The 19,031-nt window shown below is 37.8% G+C and overlaps 1 protein-coding gene across 10 annotated transcripts in view; it reads right to left on the bottom strand.

Annotated features, from left to right (window-relative positions):
• ANKRD31 (ankyrin repeat domain 31) overlaps positions 1 to 19,031 on the bottom strand; it is a 60,206-nt gene that overhangs the window by 14,753 nt on the left and 26,422 nt on the right. For 5 of the 10 annotated variants that reach the window (XM_050328782.1, XM_050328778.1, XM_050328780.1 and 2 more), the window contains exons 12-20: positions 17,828 to 17,972; positions 14,532 to 14,738; positions 13,592 to 13,734; positions 10,877 to 11,036; positions 10,357 to 10,439; positions 9,491 to 9,572; positions 7,276 to 7,372; positions 4,642 to 5,689; positions 2,345 to 2,485 (exon numbers count right to left, since the gene is read on the bottom strand). In XM_050328782.1, the coding sequence (XP_050184739.1) occupies positions 2,345 to 2,485; positions 4,642 to 5,689; positions 7,276 to 7,372; positions 9,491 to 9,572; positions 10,357 to 10,439; positions 10,877 to 11,036; positions 13,592 to 13,734; positions 14,532 to 14,738; positions 17,828 to 17,972 (2,106 nt within the window). Of the gene's footprint in view, positions 1 to 22; positions 827 to 2,344; positions 2,486 to 2,807; positions 5,690 to 7,275; positions 7,373 to 9,490; positions 9,573 to 10,356; positions 10,440 to 10,876; positions 11,037 to 13,591; positions 13,735 to 14,531; positions 14,739 to 17,827; positions 17,973 to 19,031 lie in introns of those variants that run through there. The other 5 variants (XM_050328779.1, XM_050328781.1, XM_050328784.1 and 2 more) reach the window with 5 other exon arrangements.

The raw sequence follows: 19,031 nt of genomic DNA, 5'->3' as shown, positions 1-19,031 counted from the left end.
CTAAATGGATAACTCATTGTTTGAATTAGTGGGGTTTTTTGATAGGTGTAAAAATTTCACTTTTCTTACAAAACAAAGTTTATGCACTTATCAGTCTAATTTGTGTCCTAATCTTTGATTAAGGAGGAATTCTGCTAATTTAAATGCTAAATGAAAGAGAAAAAACCCACAAGCATAATACAGTCCATGTGCAAAGCCCTCTAAACTCTACCAGTATTTTTGATATGCTTGTCCATGACACCCTGACATTTCAATAAGCTTGTTCCTTTTTATTCAACCACCTTTCAGCTTTTTCTATCTCTCTGAATCATTAATTAAGAGGAGTGTTTTCAAATACATTAATGGCAACAGACAGTTTAAAAATAACATCGGCCTATTACAGGATGAGGATGGTCACCTCACAAAGAGGGACAGAGGCAAGGGAGGGGTGTTTAACACTTCCTTTGCCTTTGTCTTCAACGTGAAATACACACAAGGGGGGTCTCAGTGCCCTGAGCTGGAGGACCGTAACTGTGAGAATGATCAACTCCCAGTTGACCCTGAAATTTTGAGGGATTCTGCTTCTCCAGCTAAATCCCTACAAATCTATAAGGCCTGATGGGATTCATCCCAGAATCCTTAAAGAGCTGGCTGATATAATTGCAAAACCTCACTCAGTGATTTTTGAGTGATCTTGGAATTCTGGAGTGGTCCCAGCTGACTGGAAGCTGGTAAACATTGTCCCAGTTTCCAAGAAGTGTAAGAAGGAGGACCCTACAAGCCTGTCAGTCTCACTTCAGTGCCTGGTAAAGTCAGGGAGATTATTCCTGGAAGTACTGAAAAACACCTGAAAGACAACAAAGTCATTGGTCACAATCAGCACAGCTTCATGTGAGGAAAGTACTGCTTATCTAACCCGATTTCCTTTTATGACAAGGTAACCTACTTAGTTCATCAAGGGAAAGTAGTTGATGTAACCTTTCTGGATTTCAGTAAAGCTTTCCGTACTGTCTCACAGGATCCTTCTGGACAAAATATCCAGCACACAGCTGGATAAACACATGATGTGGTGGGTGAGCAACTGGCTCATGGGTCAAGCACAGAGGGTAATAGTGAATGTGGTGACACCAGACTGGTGACCTGTCACTAGTGGGGTTCTACAGGGCTCCATCTTGGGCCCTGTGCTCTTCAACACCTTCATAAATGACTTGGATGGAGGACTGGAAGGGATACTAAGGAAGTCTGCAGATGACGGAAAACTGGGAGAAGCTGTTGACTGCCTTGAAGGCAAGGAGACCCTGCAGAGAGACCTCAATAAATTAGAGGACTGGACAATCACCAACCAGATGAAGTCCAACAAGGGCAGGGCTGGATTCTGCACCTGTGACAGAGCAACCCTGGATGTACAGACAGACTGGGGAATGAGAAGCTGGAAAGTAGTGCCGCAGAAAGGGACCTGGAGGTCCTGGTCAAGGACAGGTTGAATCTGAATCAGCAGTGCCTTGGCAGCCAGGAGGGCCAACTGTGTCCTGGGGGGCATCAGGTAAAGCATCGTCAGTCAGTCAAGGGAGGGGATTGTTCTGCTCTGCTCTGCATTGGGGGGCCTCACCTTGAATGCTGTGTGCAGTTTTGGGCACCACAATATAAGAAAGATATTGAGCTATTAGAGAGTGTCCAAAGGAGGGTAGAGAAGATGGTGAAGGGCCTTGAGGGGAAGCTTGTGAGGAGTGGCTGAGGTCACTTGGTCTGTTCAGCCTGGAGGAGACTGAGGGGAGATCTCATTGCAGTCTACAGCTTCCTCACAAGGGGAAGACAAGGGGTAGGCCCTTTGGCAGACCTCTTCTCTGTGGTGACCTGAGGGAGTGTCCTGAAGTTTCAGAGGAGGTTTATGTAGGATATGAGAAAAAGGTTCTTCCCCCAGAGGGGGTTGGGTGCTGAAACAGGCTCCCCAGGGAAGTGGTCACAGCATCAAGCCTGACAGAGTTCAAGAATGGATGATACTGTCAGGCACATGGTACGACTCTTGAGGACAGTCTGGCCAGAAGCTGTACTCAATGATCCTTGTGGGTCCTTTCCAACTTGGCACATTCTGTGATTCTGTGATCTTTAAAACTACTCTTTCAAATCCCTGATAGCTTACCGTGCGACCATTCCACATTCTTTCAACACTTACGACTTGTTCATCTCGGTACAGCTACAGCTATGTAGCTCTATTCTTTGCTGCTCACTCAGTAAAAGTAAGTAGACCTTTTAAAATTTAGACTTGTACTTTTTTTTTGCTTTAATAACAGTACAGAGATCTATATTAGTGAAACTTGTTATATCCATTTATTATTGCTATTTTTGGCAGTAAAATCAGACTTACCTTATTCCACACATACTTCCATGTCACAGAAATATCACTTCCTAGTAGGTCTTTAACCCATTGAACTGGATTCTGTAGAATTTGCCCTTTACTGGTTCTGATCTTGCCATTCTTTAAGATTGTAGCTTTATGAGTAAATTCCTAGAAAAAAAATAATTTCAACTCATAAATTAAAAAATCTGAAATAGCATTCTTGAAACATGAAAAATGCTGAAGAACAGTATAGTTGAAGAGTTGCAGCTCTCTTTTTCTCTGAAAGAAAAGTTAAAGAATTTATTGCCACTATCATAAACTGTGTTATGTAAAATAAGAGGATTTATTCCATCAGAAAAAGATGTCATAGCCAATAAGAGGACAAATCTCTCTATGTGTGTTTATTACAATTTTATTTTCATCTTATTTCCTCCTAGATATAACAAGGCTTTGAATAAATTAATTTGGAACAGTGAACTCAGGCACTTACAGGAGGCAAGTCTGTGGAACAAGGAACTGCTACTCAAATGCAATCTGCCTTACCCATGTGGAACATGCACATCACAGTGAAGTTCCCGCGAAATGCAAAGATGAAACATATTTGCATAAAAATTTCCCTTAAATCAAGGGATATAATTTACATGTTTTAGGAGGAACCTGACAGTTTTATCTTATGCAAAATTAAGTATAAAAGAACTTATTGTTAATGCTCCTTTGATAATGCAAATACAGCTCAGTTCTGCAAACACAACCTCCAAAAGCACAACTTATTGTGCTTAATAACTGTTTAAAACTGAGCAAAATAAATAACTGTTAAACAATTTTTTATAACAGAGCAAGTTTTGGTTTTGTCATATTGGTCCTCGTTAGACGGACAGAGCTAAACAATGCAAAAATCAGCTGTTGATAAATTCTATTAGAACTTAGTAAGGTCACTTACCATGAATGAGGTTAAATAAATAAATTAGAATAAGAGGATGATCCACCAGCAAATATCAAACCACCTCCTACCATACCCACTGGCTTGAGGTGTAAGAATCTAAATTAAGATAATTAACCCAAATGTTTTGATGAGCACTCAATCCAGTTCACAGTTTCACAGCCTAGGCCTACAGAATTCAACAACTGCATTCAGCCTGCCCAAAGCTAACCATAAGTATGGACTATGTACCAGCTGTACGTTGCCAAGTACATCTCTATAATGATGAAATTTGCAATGTAACAGATACTGGTTTCTAAACTGCAATCTCTGTGGTACTGTCTTACAACACATAAACCAGTGTCATTTTCATCCTAGTAAAGATCACTGACTTTTCTACACTCCGAACAGCAGTACTTCAACAAGGGGTTACGATTCCTTAAGATCCACGTCCATCAAGTTGGTATCAAAGACAACTGTCTTGAGCAATGACAGTAAGCATACTGAATTCTTCACCCTTCAAATTAGTCATCTTGCAGTTCAAAGGAATATTACACATTCTTTAAAGAAAAGGCATGTCTACACACCTATCATAAGGTCCAACGTAGAGCCTTGTGGCTTACACTATCTTGTTACCAACACAAGACCTCAAGAAATGACAACTCTCAGCACAAAAGCATTCCTGAGCAGATTACGGGTGTAGAAAAAGGAGTCCTTTCTGTATTAAGTGCACCTGGTAAGTTGGCTGAAGAGAACCTTTCATGTTTTTATCAATATGCTGCCCTGCAAATAACTAGCTCTCATCTGGGAATTCAGTCAGTAATTCCCTCATTTGCTCAATACTCAACCAGGCCCCTGCCAGCTGCCTTGCAAATCTGCTCTGTGTTTGGAGAGACATGGACATGCTTTTCTATTAAAAAGATGTTTCTTTTTATTTTTTTTTTTAATTCAAATATGGGTCATACCAGACTGTAAAATTAAAGAACCAGCTAGCACACAAGCAAGAAATTTTGCAGTATTTATGTCTATGAAACCCTTCATGTCACAATTCTTTATTTGAGGGACTTGCTTCCAGGAATCACATTAAATCACAAAACCTTTACATTTCCTCTCCTTCCTTCTGGTTCTAGTAATACGAAACATTACCAAACTGATAATGCAAAGTTAAACACAAATTTACACATGCAATAGTCTGTGTGTTACAGTTATGGACCGATAAAATACTTCATCAATAGCATTTTCCTTTAAAATTCATAGACACTTACCTGTAACCAAGAAACAAAAACATTCAATAATGAGTGCTGAAGGTGCAGACTGAACTATGAGAACTACTGTTTCCCCATTTTAGTGTGTGGGTTTTTTTCCTTATATGCTAATATTAACATTATTAGACCTCAACAATTACCTGCAGTTTGAATTCTAAAACATCTTCTCCTGGCTTAATCCTTCCCAATTCAAGTAGATCTATCAATTGAAGCTTTCTCTTACTTTTCCGTCTATACCTCACTTGTTTTTGTTCCCACTCCTGGTTACTATAGCTCTGTGAAGATTTCTCACTGACATTTACTAGAGAATCTGTATTTGAGGTAAGATTTGCAAGCACCAAGTTGGTATTAACTGAATTCTCACTACTCCAAAAGACCATTTGCTGCGAAGTATTAGGGAAGTTCTTCATAGGTGCTAAAAAATTTACTTGCTGCTGCTGCTGAAAAGCTTCTTTCTTGTTTTCGTATCTGTGTAGATTCCCATGAGTAATAACCTGCTGGTAGTCACTGGCTGGCTGACAGGCATTCTCATTCACAGCAGTGCTTCGGGGTTCTACAATATTTAATGTGTTGGTCACTGAAGTAGGATTTAAAGACTTGTTTCCTTGTCCTGCAAATGCTACATGATCTTTTTGCTGTGAGCACTTTGTTTTAGCAGTGGAAACAGTAGGTTCTGAAGGCAATGTCACCACTTCTGCAGTGTTTGTCACCTTTGACATGTTGTCAAAGGGATATTCTCTTACGCTGTTTTCAGATGCCAAAGCATGATCAGAAGCCTCTTTGCTTCTAATTGCTTCTTTATTTGCTCCTGTCTCATCCAAGCAGATGTATGGGTGCTGGCTGCATTCCTGCGCCAAAAATCTATTTTCTAAAGAGACATGTGCTCCTACTCTGTTTCCATTAGGCATGCTGGCACCAAGCCCCATACTAAATGTAACTACATCAGGACACATGATTTCATCAGCAGTTAAACTTTGTCTTACATCATTTCCATGGAAAATAACTAAGTTTGAGCTTTGCTTCTCTGAAGATGATGAACTGAATATTTGCCTTTTTTTCCTGTAATTTTGTATTTTCTGCACTAATTTTTCCTGGTTTTGGGCAAGAGTTAACAGACTCTTTTGCCTAGAAGCAAGGTTAATTAATTGTTTCCTCAGTGCTCCTTTTTTGAAAGATTCCACTGAAGCCCTATAGAAAATAAAAAATAAAGGTGTTAGTTACTGTAAACACGAAATAAAGACAGTTTAATAGATGTAACCTACTAAGAATAGGAATATCTTTCAAAGAACTCTACCAACACCTAAAATTTCAACAATATTTTTATCCTATATGAAGCTTGAAGTTTGAATCACAGGCTTATGGACAAACTGCAGAATCTCATAGCAGGATGTAGAAGTAAGATGCAAGTAGGAATCCCATAGAATTTGGATGCAAAGCATCAAAACTTCAAAAACGACCTTGTACTCCTATACCACCCTTAATTCACAGAATCCAAACTGGGTCTGTATTATAACTGTCTGCTCTTTCATAATCACAAATAATAATAATACTTCATTGAATTCAGTGCCTTTGAGGTTCTAATTTGGAGCCTTTTAAAATGATCTCAGGATGACCTCCTGAAGGGTGATACTATCAGAATTTTTTTATGGTGTAAACAAAACACTTTGTGAAGCTACACTGTATTAATACCACATGACCATTAAGAAAAGAGGACAGAGTTGTTTAGGATTACCTGCAGGGTATCTGCAATACCCAGAAATATTTATCACTTCCCTCTGTAACAGTTTCACTCTCAGTATTAGAAAGCAAATAAATTTATGTAGCTACTAATTTTACTGTTCTTGTTTTTTAATTCAGTCACTAGTTTGTTCACAGGGATAATTTGGAACACTAATTCCTCATAATTTTTTAAATTATCTGGTAATCTACATATGTTACATTTTATAGCTGGCAAAATGGCTCATGGTAGAAATATTTCAGTCCCTATTCAACTGCCTGTATGTTTTGCTATGGGTCTACCTGGGAGCTGTACATGCTGCTTCACATGACCAACCAATCCTGCTCACACAAACAGTATGGAGACATTCTCAGAAGTTGGCCTAGAAGCATCCATTGAACAGGATGCTATATTCTTATAACACCACATGACCAGCACTGAGGTAGTCCCTCTTAGAAGGAAGAAAAAAGAGGCCTTTTGAGAGCTAGGGTCATGAAGCTGACAATTCACACAGTCCATGTTCACACTAAGGTGTTACATGAGTTGTCCTCACAAAACATGAATGTCTGCAAGCACGCTTCAAGCCATTTCTTTAAATGGTTCTTGTAGGCTGTTGGTTGAACACTCCTAATCTAGGGGTGCTTAAGAAACAAACCAGAGGCACCACACTCCAAGACACTCCACTCCAAGTGGTGTCTTGAGTTGCTACTACTTTCCCCCATGATACAGCAAAATGAACGTCTTTGCTCAATACCTCCATTTCCCAATTTCTGCTTAGTTTTTTTCCCACAATTTTTGTGTGTTCTCTAACTAATTTCAATGCTCACTGTGCACACAGCAACTGATTTGCATGCACTAGCTCAACCCTGAAGTTCTTCCTTGATGTAAATGCCTGCTGGAGGTAACTGAAGCTAGTATGGATCATGCTCCCACAAAATCTGAATGAAAACCACATAGAGTTACTTCCATGCTACTGTACGCTAGTCTCCAAAAAACTTCTATCACTACTTCTATGAAGAATAGCTTCCTATGAATGTAATCTCTCTATTCTACTTACCTGTATTTTTTAGCAAGGGCATCCCTCTCTGTTTTCTGGCTTGCTAGCATTTCATTCAAAGCATCTTGTATCTGAGATAGCCTTTGTATATATACATCTGTTCAATATTTTGAAATAATCAAAATTATGATGGCAATAAGGAGTAGAAAATAATTACAGTAATATTTTAATGTAGCAAATACACAGTCAAAGTATGAAGATACAGTTAAGAATATCTTCAGATACTGTCATGCATACTGATAGGTCTTTACTTTTAATGAAATTCTTCAGAATTAAATGCAAGTTTAACTTTAAGAAAATAGTTTGCACTGGAAAATTTTGAAGTGCACATACTTCATATAGGAAATTACTAAGAGAAATGGATAAAGAACTGCCCTATGGATGATAAGGACCGAAAATTTTGAAGTTATTTTGTTGCAAGGAGCTACCTACCATGACAATTATACTGAGGATACCTGCAGAAGTTACACAGTCTTAAGCAGGTGTGTAAAACTTCTATGACTAAAGTATTATAAAATAGTTTAATGAACCAAGACTCTTCCAAGTTACATACAGTGGTAAAAGCATATCTATCAAGTTTTCATAGTTTCAAACCCATATTTTAAAACAGAGTAATTGTCCCTTTTTGTTAGTTTTATTCTTTTAAATTAGGAAGAGCAAATATAAACTCCTCTTTATATACCCTATCTCTTAAGACATATAACATAAGGGAGGGCTAGAAGTCATGACAAGTGGATACTGCTGTGATAATTTGCTAAACCATGCAGAAAGTCTACAACAGTCAATGGAATCTTTTCTTAATCATGAAAACCAGGAAATTATAGGATTAAAATAAGCATTTGTAAAATCCAAACTGGTTTTACAGCATCTACCAGACATTTACTTACTCAGTAATACTTACATACTGCTCTTATTAAGGCAGCTTAATAGTGAATTTGAATCTGTTATTTACAGTAGGTTTCCTGCATGCAAATACCTTGAGATTTTATTCTATGTTTTAAGTTTGTCAATGTACTTCCATGTTCTTGTTCAGTCTTGTGCCTCTTCAGTAGTAAAGATTGTGACTTAGTTTGAGATGTGCTATATTATTAATGCTTTTGCCAGTAGTGGTAACATAGCACCATGTTCATTTCTCTAATACTCCTAAACAGGAGAATTCTGATAATTATTTTCACTCTTTTTATGAAATTACACTTATCTCTGTCCATAGGCTCCTGTCTATTCTATCAACTACAATAGCTCCTGCCTATTTTATCCTACCTGCTTGTCAAACATTTTTCAAGAAAACATACCTATTGCAATTAAGAGTTCATACATCACAAATTTGCTAAACTATAAATCTGCATACTTCCATATTTCACATTTACTTTTAAAGGGAAAAATTTACTTGTAAATATAATTTGAAAGCTCCACCCTATAGTCAGGAAAATAAATTTAAAACCAAATTCTTTCTTTCCATCACGAATCCAAACTGTTCCATGGACATGAGCTGCTCCAAAGTGAACAGCCCCGCCTAGATGGCAAAGGTAGCTGGGGAGAGAGGCCTTTGTCAAAGGCATTCCTGCAGCAGGATATGCCACTTGAAGAGTCACAGCACAGACACAACAGACTCCAACTGCTTCACAGCAGCAGCATCATGATCTCCTAGGAAGTCACTGTCACTTAGTAAATTCTTGAGATTAATCTGAACTGAGATTTGATAGCCTAAGACAAATTACACCTCTGGGCATCAGCATTTCTAAACTGTCAATCATCCACAGTGCCTGCCTTAAAGAATTCTCTTTTTTCTCTCATAAATTATTCCCAGGCTCCTGGAAGTCCCGCCACAGTAGAATGAAAATGCTGCATTTGCTCCTTTACAAACAGACACAGATGTTCTTGATCATGGAGAGGCTCATGTACTTGTACCTGAACAATGCTGCCAACAGTGGGCATTCTTATCTAATGATCCCTTTTCATATAATCAGTTGACTTGAGATCTGTGTCTCCAAGTGGCATGCTTACCTTGTTTGTCATAATATTCATTCCTATGTTAACTGGAAGTACTTTAGGAAGTGCACTTACCTGAGAGATGCTATTAAAATCTTATTCTCTGAAGATGTATTTTCCAGAGGAGATAATCAAAATATATTACATGCAATAACATTAAAAACAATTATATTACCAAAGATATTTACCCTCTAAAAATAGGTGAAACACTTTAATTTATGTCTACCTGCATCTTTGGAAGTTCTCAGTTCATATAGCAACAGTTCTTTCTGCTTCTTTTCTGTATCTTGTATGGCAGCAACAGACTCCTGTTAAAAAACACAAGATGACATTAAGAAGCAGAGGCAAGTGCACCATAAAAACAGGCCGTGATTCATGGCCTAAGTATTGGTGGACTCAAGCTATTCCAGGCAGGGAATTACTATGTAAAGGCAATGGGGCACTGGTAGGACACAACACACAATCTGCCAAGGGCTTGCTCTGCAAGGGGTTGTCACAGTTTGGTTTTACCCAGGCATTCAAACTAGTTCATACTCAGAGACCCACCTCTGAGCACACTGCGAGGACACAACTGTCACATTTACCAGTGAATTTCAGCACGACAGCATCACCTAAGCAATGCAGATAGAGCCTGCAGACACCAGCAAGAGCTCTCCTAACAATCTGTGCAAAAATCTTCCTGGTTCATTTACATTAAGATAAACGATTTCTAAATACCTTCATCATGAAGCCAATTCATTACTGTTTCAAAAAGAAACATATCGAAAACATGATGAAAAGCCTCAGGACTCATAACATTTTTTCTATTCATACAACCAGTAAAGATCATAAGTACTGAATACTGTTTGCACAATAAATGTAAGTACACAAGAACCATTAACAGAAGGAGGTGATAGTAAGCACACTTATAGATGTAAAACACAACTTACCTACTATAAATCTTTGTATGATTCTGCTTTTACATACATTCTAATGGATTAATTATTTACAATATATTTTTTATATTATTCAGTCAGCAAATGTCACTATGCACTACCACACTAGGAAGTAGTGGTAGTTAGTGGTAGTAGTGGTAGTGTTATCTATACTCACCACACTGTATTTCTCACACTGTGACTCCAAAGCTGCATCATCATTTTTACAGTAGTCGAAGCAATGATGTTTTGACCTCCTCTCTCCACAATTCAGAAAAAAATAAATAAAATTTAACATGAATTTGCAGAAGCATAAGAGGTTACAAAGATACAATGGTAGATCAAATAATAAAAAATATCTTGTATATAAAAATGAGATCAAATTTAGGTAGCATAACGAAATAAGTCCTGAAAGCTAACACTTTCAAAACCACTCATTTCCCTTCCTGTGAAGGGAAATATGAATAACAACAAAATTTGAAGACCTGAATATGTTCTTATACCTCATTCTTTCAAAAAAACCCAAAACCCCATCATGTATCCTATTCTCTGTGAATTAATTAATTCAATAGTTAATAGAGTTAAAAATATCAGTGCCAGGCAATATGCAGCTCCACAAATCAGCACTGTTTGAATGTACATTTTTTTTCTTAAGACTATGGGGTAATACTATCATTTACATTACAAAACCAACATACCAGTAACTTCAGTAGCTGGAACAGGAAGTACAGAGTCCACAGCACCGTAAGACCTCAGAAGTTCTTTCATTTCTTCATCACAAGCTTGATCCACAGCACTTTTCCCTTCTCCGTTCCTCTCAAAGGGATTCGCTCCATGTTGAAGTAGAATCCTGACTGCCTATTATGTATTTTTATTATTTGTAGTGTGCTAATTCTTACTGTGGACTTATAATACAACTATGCGTGCTGTATCTAACACATACCACAAATAACACATATATAAATAAGCCACTCCAAAACCTGTTACACTTGCAATCCAAATTAAACAAACCAGATTAACTGGCTATTATCAATACAGACTTCCATCTTACATTTCTAATTTTTCCATTAAAATACACAAATGATTCACAAATTGTAATTAAACCTATCACTTTTATGGTACTATCATACAAAGCAATTAAAAACCATCATGTATCTAAATTAAAAGGAGCTGGTCAATTGAATTAAGACCAAAATGCAGAAAAGGAATAGATTTTTTTTTCTTTAATAGTGGTTTTGGTTTTCTGGTTACATGGACTGATAATTTTTTTCCTAATTCCAAATAACTTGCAAGTCTGCTTAATTATACAGTGTGGAAATGAGATTAGTGGCATCAGTGGAATCATCTATCCCCTAAAATTCAGATCATTTGAAAGTGCTGATGAAGTCAAAGCTCGGATGCTAAAGAATTTTCATACGTATGATTTCCCAATTTTAGCATTTCTTCTTATTTCTTACACTTATTTCTTACATTTAGAGTCCAGTTGAGTATAAGAAAGTATCAGAAAAAGATCAGAAGCTTCTCTTGAAGTTCAGAATGTTCTCCATTGGTTTTCTCTTGCAATACTGCATAATAAGCTTGTATGTTTGTAAGAACTCTAATGATAGTTTGACACCAGGCCTGTGAATCATCCCCTTTGTTTGTCCATTGTTCAAGGAAAAAGATAAATGTGATGAAACATGAGTTCCTCTGACAGAAATAGAAGCAGTATGTTTGAGCCAATCTGGAGTCATCGTCTTTACACTCAGTTCACCAGAACTCACTCTGCCAAAAGAACACTTTATTTACTTGTGCGCAGAGCTGGGCCCCACAATTTAAGAACGATGCGAAGGTCCCTGAATGTGCCTAGAGGAGGGCAATAACTGATGAGAGAGATGGAAGCCATGTCCTGCAAGGAGCCAGTGAGGACTTTGGGCTCGTCTAGTTTGGAGAAAAGGAGGCTGAGGGGCAACCTGAAGCTACAGTTTCCTGAGCAGGGGAAGTGGAGAAGGAGGTGCCCATCTCTTCTCCCTGGGACCCAGTGATAGGAATGGTTCAAAGCTGTGCTAGGGTAGGTTTAGAATGGACATTAGGAAACATTACTTTGAGAGATGGTCAAACACTAGAATGGGCTTCCTGGAGAGGTGATCAATGGCCCAAGACTGGGGCATTTGGACAATGCTCTTAACAACATGCTCTGACTTCTGGTGAGCCCCAAAGAGATCAGGTACTTGGACTAGACAATCACTGTAAGTCCCTTCCAACTGAAATAGTCTATTCTATAGAACAGCAGGCCTAGGGTCTTTACTAAAAAGAAAATTTGTACAGTGGAGGTGGTGAGACACTGAAACAGGCTGCCCAAAGAAGCTGTGGATACCCCATCCCTAGAAATGTTCAAAGTCAGGTATGACAGGGCTTTGAGCAAGCTGAGCTAGTAAAAAATGTTCCTGCCTGTGGCAGGGGTCTTTGAGGCCATGTGCTCCTCTGCTTGAGCCATAACCACCAGGGGCAGCTGTGATGGTTGCACCAGCTTACCCAGACTTTGGGTGATGAATGGTAATAAGGTAGCCAAAGACTGTCTGGAACAGTGACCCAGGTGTCTTGCTGGTATGCAAATATGACTGTAAGTAAATCATCTTACTCCATAAATAACGGACAGTCCTGGGCTCTTCAAGCTCTCCTGCACAGCAGTGGTCTGCACACCAGGATCTCCCCTTGAGTAGGGACATCTCTCAAGGTTGCTCCTCAAGACTGAGAGATTCCTTGCCACAACAGATCCTCAGTGATTAACTGCATGCTAAACTTTGAAATCTTAGTTAAGTGATAGAAAGGATTGATTGTGCACACATAACTCTTTAGATATAAACTGCTGAGTCTGGGACCAAGTCTGGATCTAGTCATCTGAGACAGAGTTTAGAAGTCCTTTCTGGACATCATGACTCAACAGGAGGGTCCCCCTTCCGGTTCTGTTCTGTCCTCTATGCAGTAAATAATCAATGCATCTTGCCTTAAATCTTGTTAAACAACTGTCACGTTTACCAGTGAACTTTGCTAACTCACTCTTTTCTATCAATAAAGTATATTGTTGCTTCTCTCTGACACGTGAAATGCATCACTCTCACCTGCAGCAGGGTTGGACTAGACAATCAAACTGAGAATGCTCAATTTTAGTATTAAAAAGCCCAAACCTGGGAGAAAAACAAAGGAAGTTTCTGAATTTTTATGATCTGTCTGCTGTACTAAAAAGGGCAACTAACTGTACAATTTCAACTGACACTACTGAAAAATATTTCTTTCTCTAATTTGGATCACTTTAAAGAATCCTACTTTATCTCCTAAATGCAAATCTACACTTAAATGAAATGAGGATTTTGCTCTGCTGACCTTCTGCTGGAAATCAGCTTCAGAAAATCTTAAAAGAAAGAAAAATGCACCTCCGAATAATTGCCAGAAACAGCATCGTGTATTGGTAAAACACCATCCAGACTTCTGCTGTTGACATCAGCACCTGCCTTCAGTAATTCTAAGATGACATCAGTAAATCCCCCATTGGAAGCTTCATGAATTGCTGTCCAACCTAACAAAGGCAAGGCGACACATACAGCATGCATCATACATTTGATTTGGAAAGATCCACACAGATCACTTATTAATGATTATACATTGTGCTGCATTTAAGATAAATCATATACAAATAACCATCTTGAAATGCCAAGGTCAACTATTTTCTGTGTAATTCAGTTTACCTCAGAAAAATGTATCCAGTACTAAGCAGAAAATATACTGCTTTCTTTTCTACTACAGTACTAAAAATAACAAACGAAACAAAACACTGGAGTAGAAAAACTCTAAAAATTCAGAAGCACAACATTAATAGTCTGATTTCTAATCTCAGTAGCATTTTATAATATTAAGTCTGCCAGATATCAAGAATAGGATACAATACGTTTTGAGAGTATGAAAACAGAAATATGTTATACATTTAGGCAGAGAAAAAAGAAAAGATAATCTTGTCATCTGGTTTTTGTCCTTATTTCTTAAAGAAATAAGACCTGTCTGAATGTGCTTCCCACACATTCATACACATGTACATGAGCATTATTTCTCTCACCAAACTTTCAAGTTCACTTTCTCTACACATCTCTGAAAATGTGTTCTTCAGCAGAAAAGCAAGACCCTATTAACATGCCTGCTGAGAAAAAGTCTGCATGACTTCCATGCTGAGACACAAAATCCAGGTATTCATTGATTGTGCTTGCACTTGTTTAAGGAATTCCTTTCCTCCTTGCAATTTTAAGTCGAGAATCCATATTTATTCTACAAGTTATGTAAAAATGTATCATAAAAAAGCCCATAAGAGAGTAATTTTCAAACCTGCATGATCCTGTTCATTAACACAAATTCCAGATGATATTAGAGTCTTCACCAAGGATAAATCTCCTCTCTTAGCAGCAATATGCAGCTGAGTTTCTCCTTTTTCATTTCTCTTGATTTTCTTCTTTCCTTCAGTTCTTGAATTACAGGTAGCAGGTACAATTACAGCTTCTTTTCTGGTAGATTCTAATGGCACATTGGGTGTTCCTTAGGAAATTTTTTCACAAAGAATGTTTAATTATAAACAGAAAATTAAGCTTCATAACTCATTTGAATTACTGTAAATGTGTGCAATACTGTTGTTTTAACTATTCAATAACATTAACTAACTACATCAAAAGGTTAGAAGGTAGTGTATAAGAGCTCAGATAACAAACAGACCCTAAACAAAAAAAGTTAAAGTTCAAACCTAGATGATTTAACAAGGGTACAACAAATGTGGGATGAAACAAAAGGTAACAAGGCTGAAGTTCTATACTCTGTAGAGGTAGGGAGTATGTTATGTTTCTCCACGGACTGCTTTCACGGTGCCAGTCATGCCTGCTAAATACATAAACTACATACATAATTGCATTTAAGAAACTATATTAAATTATATCAGTTCCTAATTCTATATCAGGGAAAAGACAGATACGTGTGTATACATATATATATACACACACACATACACATACGTATAGGTATACATACAGATAAGTGAATATGTATCTATATATCTATATATATCTATAAATACATAAGGTATTTTTACAGCTCTGATGTGAAGAAGTTCTCTAGGCTGATTACAAATTTTTGATTAATATTTACTGGCATAGATAAACTGTCTTTTAATTAAACCTGTGCAGGATTGGACCCATAATTGTAAATAAACTTGATTTAATCCTTACTGGTTCACAGAGCAAACAACACTCACTTTAAATGTTATCATGTGATCATCAGAAAGGTTCTAGTTCTGAAGCTTCAAATTCTAATTCTGAAGCTAATTCAAATTATAAGAAATACAAAGAAAAAACCAGATTAACGAAGTACTGATTATGCATGTAGATAAGGACAACTCTCTCCTCAAACTGCTACCAAAAAGACAGGATATACAAATCTTCAAAAGCTCTACCATGCATGTTAGCTTTTTAAAAACTCCTGTACTTTCTATTATAAAAACATACTATCAATATTTTCTTAAAAATTCACAGTGTTCTTTCTCCGTTCTCTTGAAAATCTGTAATTCATTCAAGAAACCTGAAAGAGTAAGGTTCAAAATGCGCAATTTTGCACTTTGCTCTTATCCTTGGGGTTTTTGCTAATTATTCCTATGAACAATCAGTTGCTGCGTCTTCCTCATCAGACTTGCTATTCTCTCAAATATTTTCAGTCAGCAGTATCCACTGGTATCAAACATCTTCCATGATTTGACAGCTGCCTTTTTTCAGGCTCCTCCTGCATTCTGGAAAATTTGCTTTTCCAGTGTGTCCTTGAAGGTAAACGACTGAGCTTTTCATCCAAGACTATTTGGATGAACATGAAATGATATTAGAGACAGATATATACTGGCAATATATCCATACTAATTTTAAACTATCCTGTTCAGGCACTGCTGCAGCCAGACTATGGCAGCATGGAGCTCATTGTAGGCTTTTCAAACCTGTCAGAAAGCATTCAGGTAGCCCTCTTTGCACTGAGGGTGCTTGGCCCACCCTGTATTGGCAACTAGAAAAGCTCAGGAGTTCATTTTTTAAATGAAAACTGAGATTCTAGAGCACACAGAGCCATCACGTTATTAAAATACTTCTCCAATTTGAGACCTACTTTTCCATAAGATAATGTATTGTGTTTTGTCTAAAAGCTTCTGGGTCTGAACTCCCAAAGCAATCATCTGCTTTCTAGTTCTTCCTTTTCTTTCCCTCTGATTCATGGGAGAATGTCCTAGGGACTGTTTGGAGACATCTAAGAAAAAAAAGGCACACAACAGCCCATTAAGCTAATGACCCTTAGCAATATTGGCTGCCAGTGAACAGAAATAATTGCAGAGTTTTCCAGTTAAATTGCCATGCACAACAGTTTGCTTCATGGCTGTTAGGAAACATTTGCAAAAGCATAATGGGACATTGGTATGTGAGTCAAAATACTGGTTCTCTGTGGGATGCACTGCCAGGTGGGTCATGAGCAGGAAAGATCCAGATCTCAGCAAACACAAAGTCCACTCAGCACAGTACAAAGATAAAATGAAGAGATTACAGTAACCAGCAATCAGGTTAGATCAGGCTGACAAACTTCAACAACTTCAAGGACACTTGAAGTGCTTAAAAAAGACATTTGAATACCTCAACATTGATCTAAGAGCAATTATTTCCACAGGTTGAACTGTAAGAAAAGAAGCAAGCTGTTTGTACCTTCCTTCTATGTAAGCACATTAGGAATGTTGGGAGCCTAATAAGTGACTGACTATAGATGACAGTAACTCTGCATCATTTCAGAACAAAAATTTTTATTCAAGAATAGAATAATATAAGGAAGAGAAGTGGGAAGTAGGAACAATCAGAAGACAAACAAAGGCCAGTTAATGAAAGAAAGGTGTAAGAGAGCAAAAAACCCAAAAACTCCACAAGTAAGAAAACATTATCCCATCTTCCTTTTTTTTCTACTGCAATCTGAATATCACTGTCCCAGACCCCAAACTTATTAAGGCCTCCAACTGTATGAAGGGCTATACCTTCTTGTACCACCTCTCAAATGGCAACCCTCTCCTGGTATGAAGGGAATAATTAAATTTTATATGAATAAAATATTACCCAAAGAATCTATTTTGAGTTAAAAACGCAGCCTGGGAAATGCTATCCCAGTGGAGACCAAAATATAAGACATATGTTTGGAATAAATTTTTTTAAATCATAATTGTATATATAGGAGGCAAAAAATTGAAATAAAAAAACCAAAAACAGACCTTACTATTAAGGTTCAGCAGGAATATAGGAGCTACAAAAAAGAACATCTATAGAAAAAGGAAACATTGCTACGTTAAGTGTTTATTCTTCCAGTAATTAGCAGTGGATGATGACATGTATTAGATATGCCATGGATTTTTTTTCCAGCATGATTTAAAAAGGCATTCCTATAACAGAAAAAACAAAATTTAGAAATAGGGAAAATAAGCACTGACACTGCCAAGAATTGGAAAGCAGTAAGTAACAAGATCATGAAGCCCATACAATTACTAGTAGTAATTAGGGAAATACAGTTTAACAGATTGTCCAAATTTCTCCATTTAGTGATGATGCTACGATAGAATAATTCTTTCTTACCTGATACTGAATATCCCCTGGATTTTTCTATATAAGTTGTAAGAAGTTTCCTCATAGATGGGTCAGAGGCTTCTTCTAATGCACACCTTCCCATCTTATTTTTTAATAAGGGATCAGCTCCATACCAAAGTAGTAAGTTCACTATCTAGAAAAAATAAGTTTTTCATATTGTTTCTCTTCCGGCAGTATTTTCCATACTCCTTATACAGGCTTCTCTCTCTTGTACTTGACAACATGAGCAACTAAAATGAAATTTCTCTATATTCTAGTTCAAATACCTAAGCATTCCCCTAGATAAGGCATTATCCTGTAATCTTATTATTTTCATTTTTATAAGTTGTTCCAGTTGCCATTAAGATAAGGTCTCCCAAAATACAGCTCTTAACTGGTAGAAAATAACAGGGTGTGAGCCAGCTTATCCATTTAGGACACCATAGAATGCACAGAGTTGGAAGGATCCACAAGGACTGAATCGAACCCTTAGGCCTGCACAGGACCATTCCCAAGACTCACACCATGTGCCTGAGAGTATTATCCAAGCGCTTCTTGAACTCTGTCAGGCTTGGTGCTGTGACCACTTCCCTGGGGAGCCTGTTCCAGTGCCCAATCACCCTCTGAGTAAAGAACCTTTTTCTAATACCCAACCTAAACCTCCCCTGAAACAACTTCAGGCTCCTGTTACTGGTCACCAGAGTGAAGAGATCAGTGCTTGCCCCTCCTCTTCCCCTCATAAGGAAGTTGTAGACTGCAATGAGGTCTCCCGTCAGTTTCCTTTTCTCCAGGCTGAGCAAGCCAAGCTGCTCCTCACACAGTTTCCCCTCAAGGCTCTTCACCATCTTTGTTGCCCTCCTTTGGACACTCTCTAAGAGCTCAAATCTTCCTTGTTTTGTGGTGCCCAAAACTGCATACAGTATTCAAGGTGAGGCTGCCCCAGTGCAGAGCAGAGTGGGACAATCCCCTCCCTTGACCGGCTGGTGATACTTTGCCTGATGCCCCCCAGGACACGGTTGCCCTTCCTGGCTGCCAGGGCACTGCTGATATCTACCTTAGGACAAAAGAAATCCTGCTCTAGATGTGTTGATTGTGACTCCTGTGACTGTAAAGGGGAGTTTTGACAGCTATTTCAGATATGCAAGATATATCTGATCAAATGAAACCCATTCTGATGGTCTTACTAATATTATGAATTTTGTACAAATATAAA

Source organism: Myiozetetes cayanensis, unplaced genomic scaffold (genome assembly GCF_022539395.1).
Source record: "Myiozetetes cayanensis isolate MyiCay16 unplaced genomic scaffold, myiCay2020 scf4, whole genome shotgun sequence".
NCBI lineage: Eukaryota > Metazoa > Chordata > Aves > Passeriformes > Tyrannidae > Myiozetetes > Myiozetetes cayanensis.
Note: the sequence above shows the minus strand (reverse complement) of the source record. Positions and strands in the feature narration are given on the sequence as shown.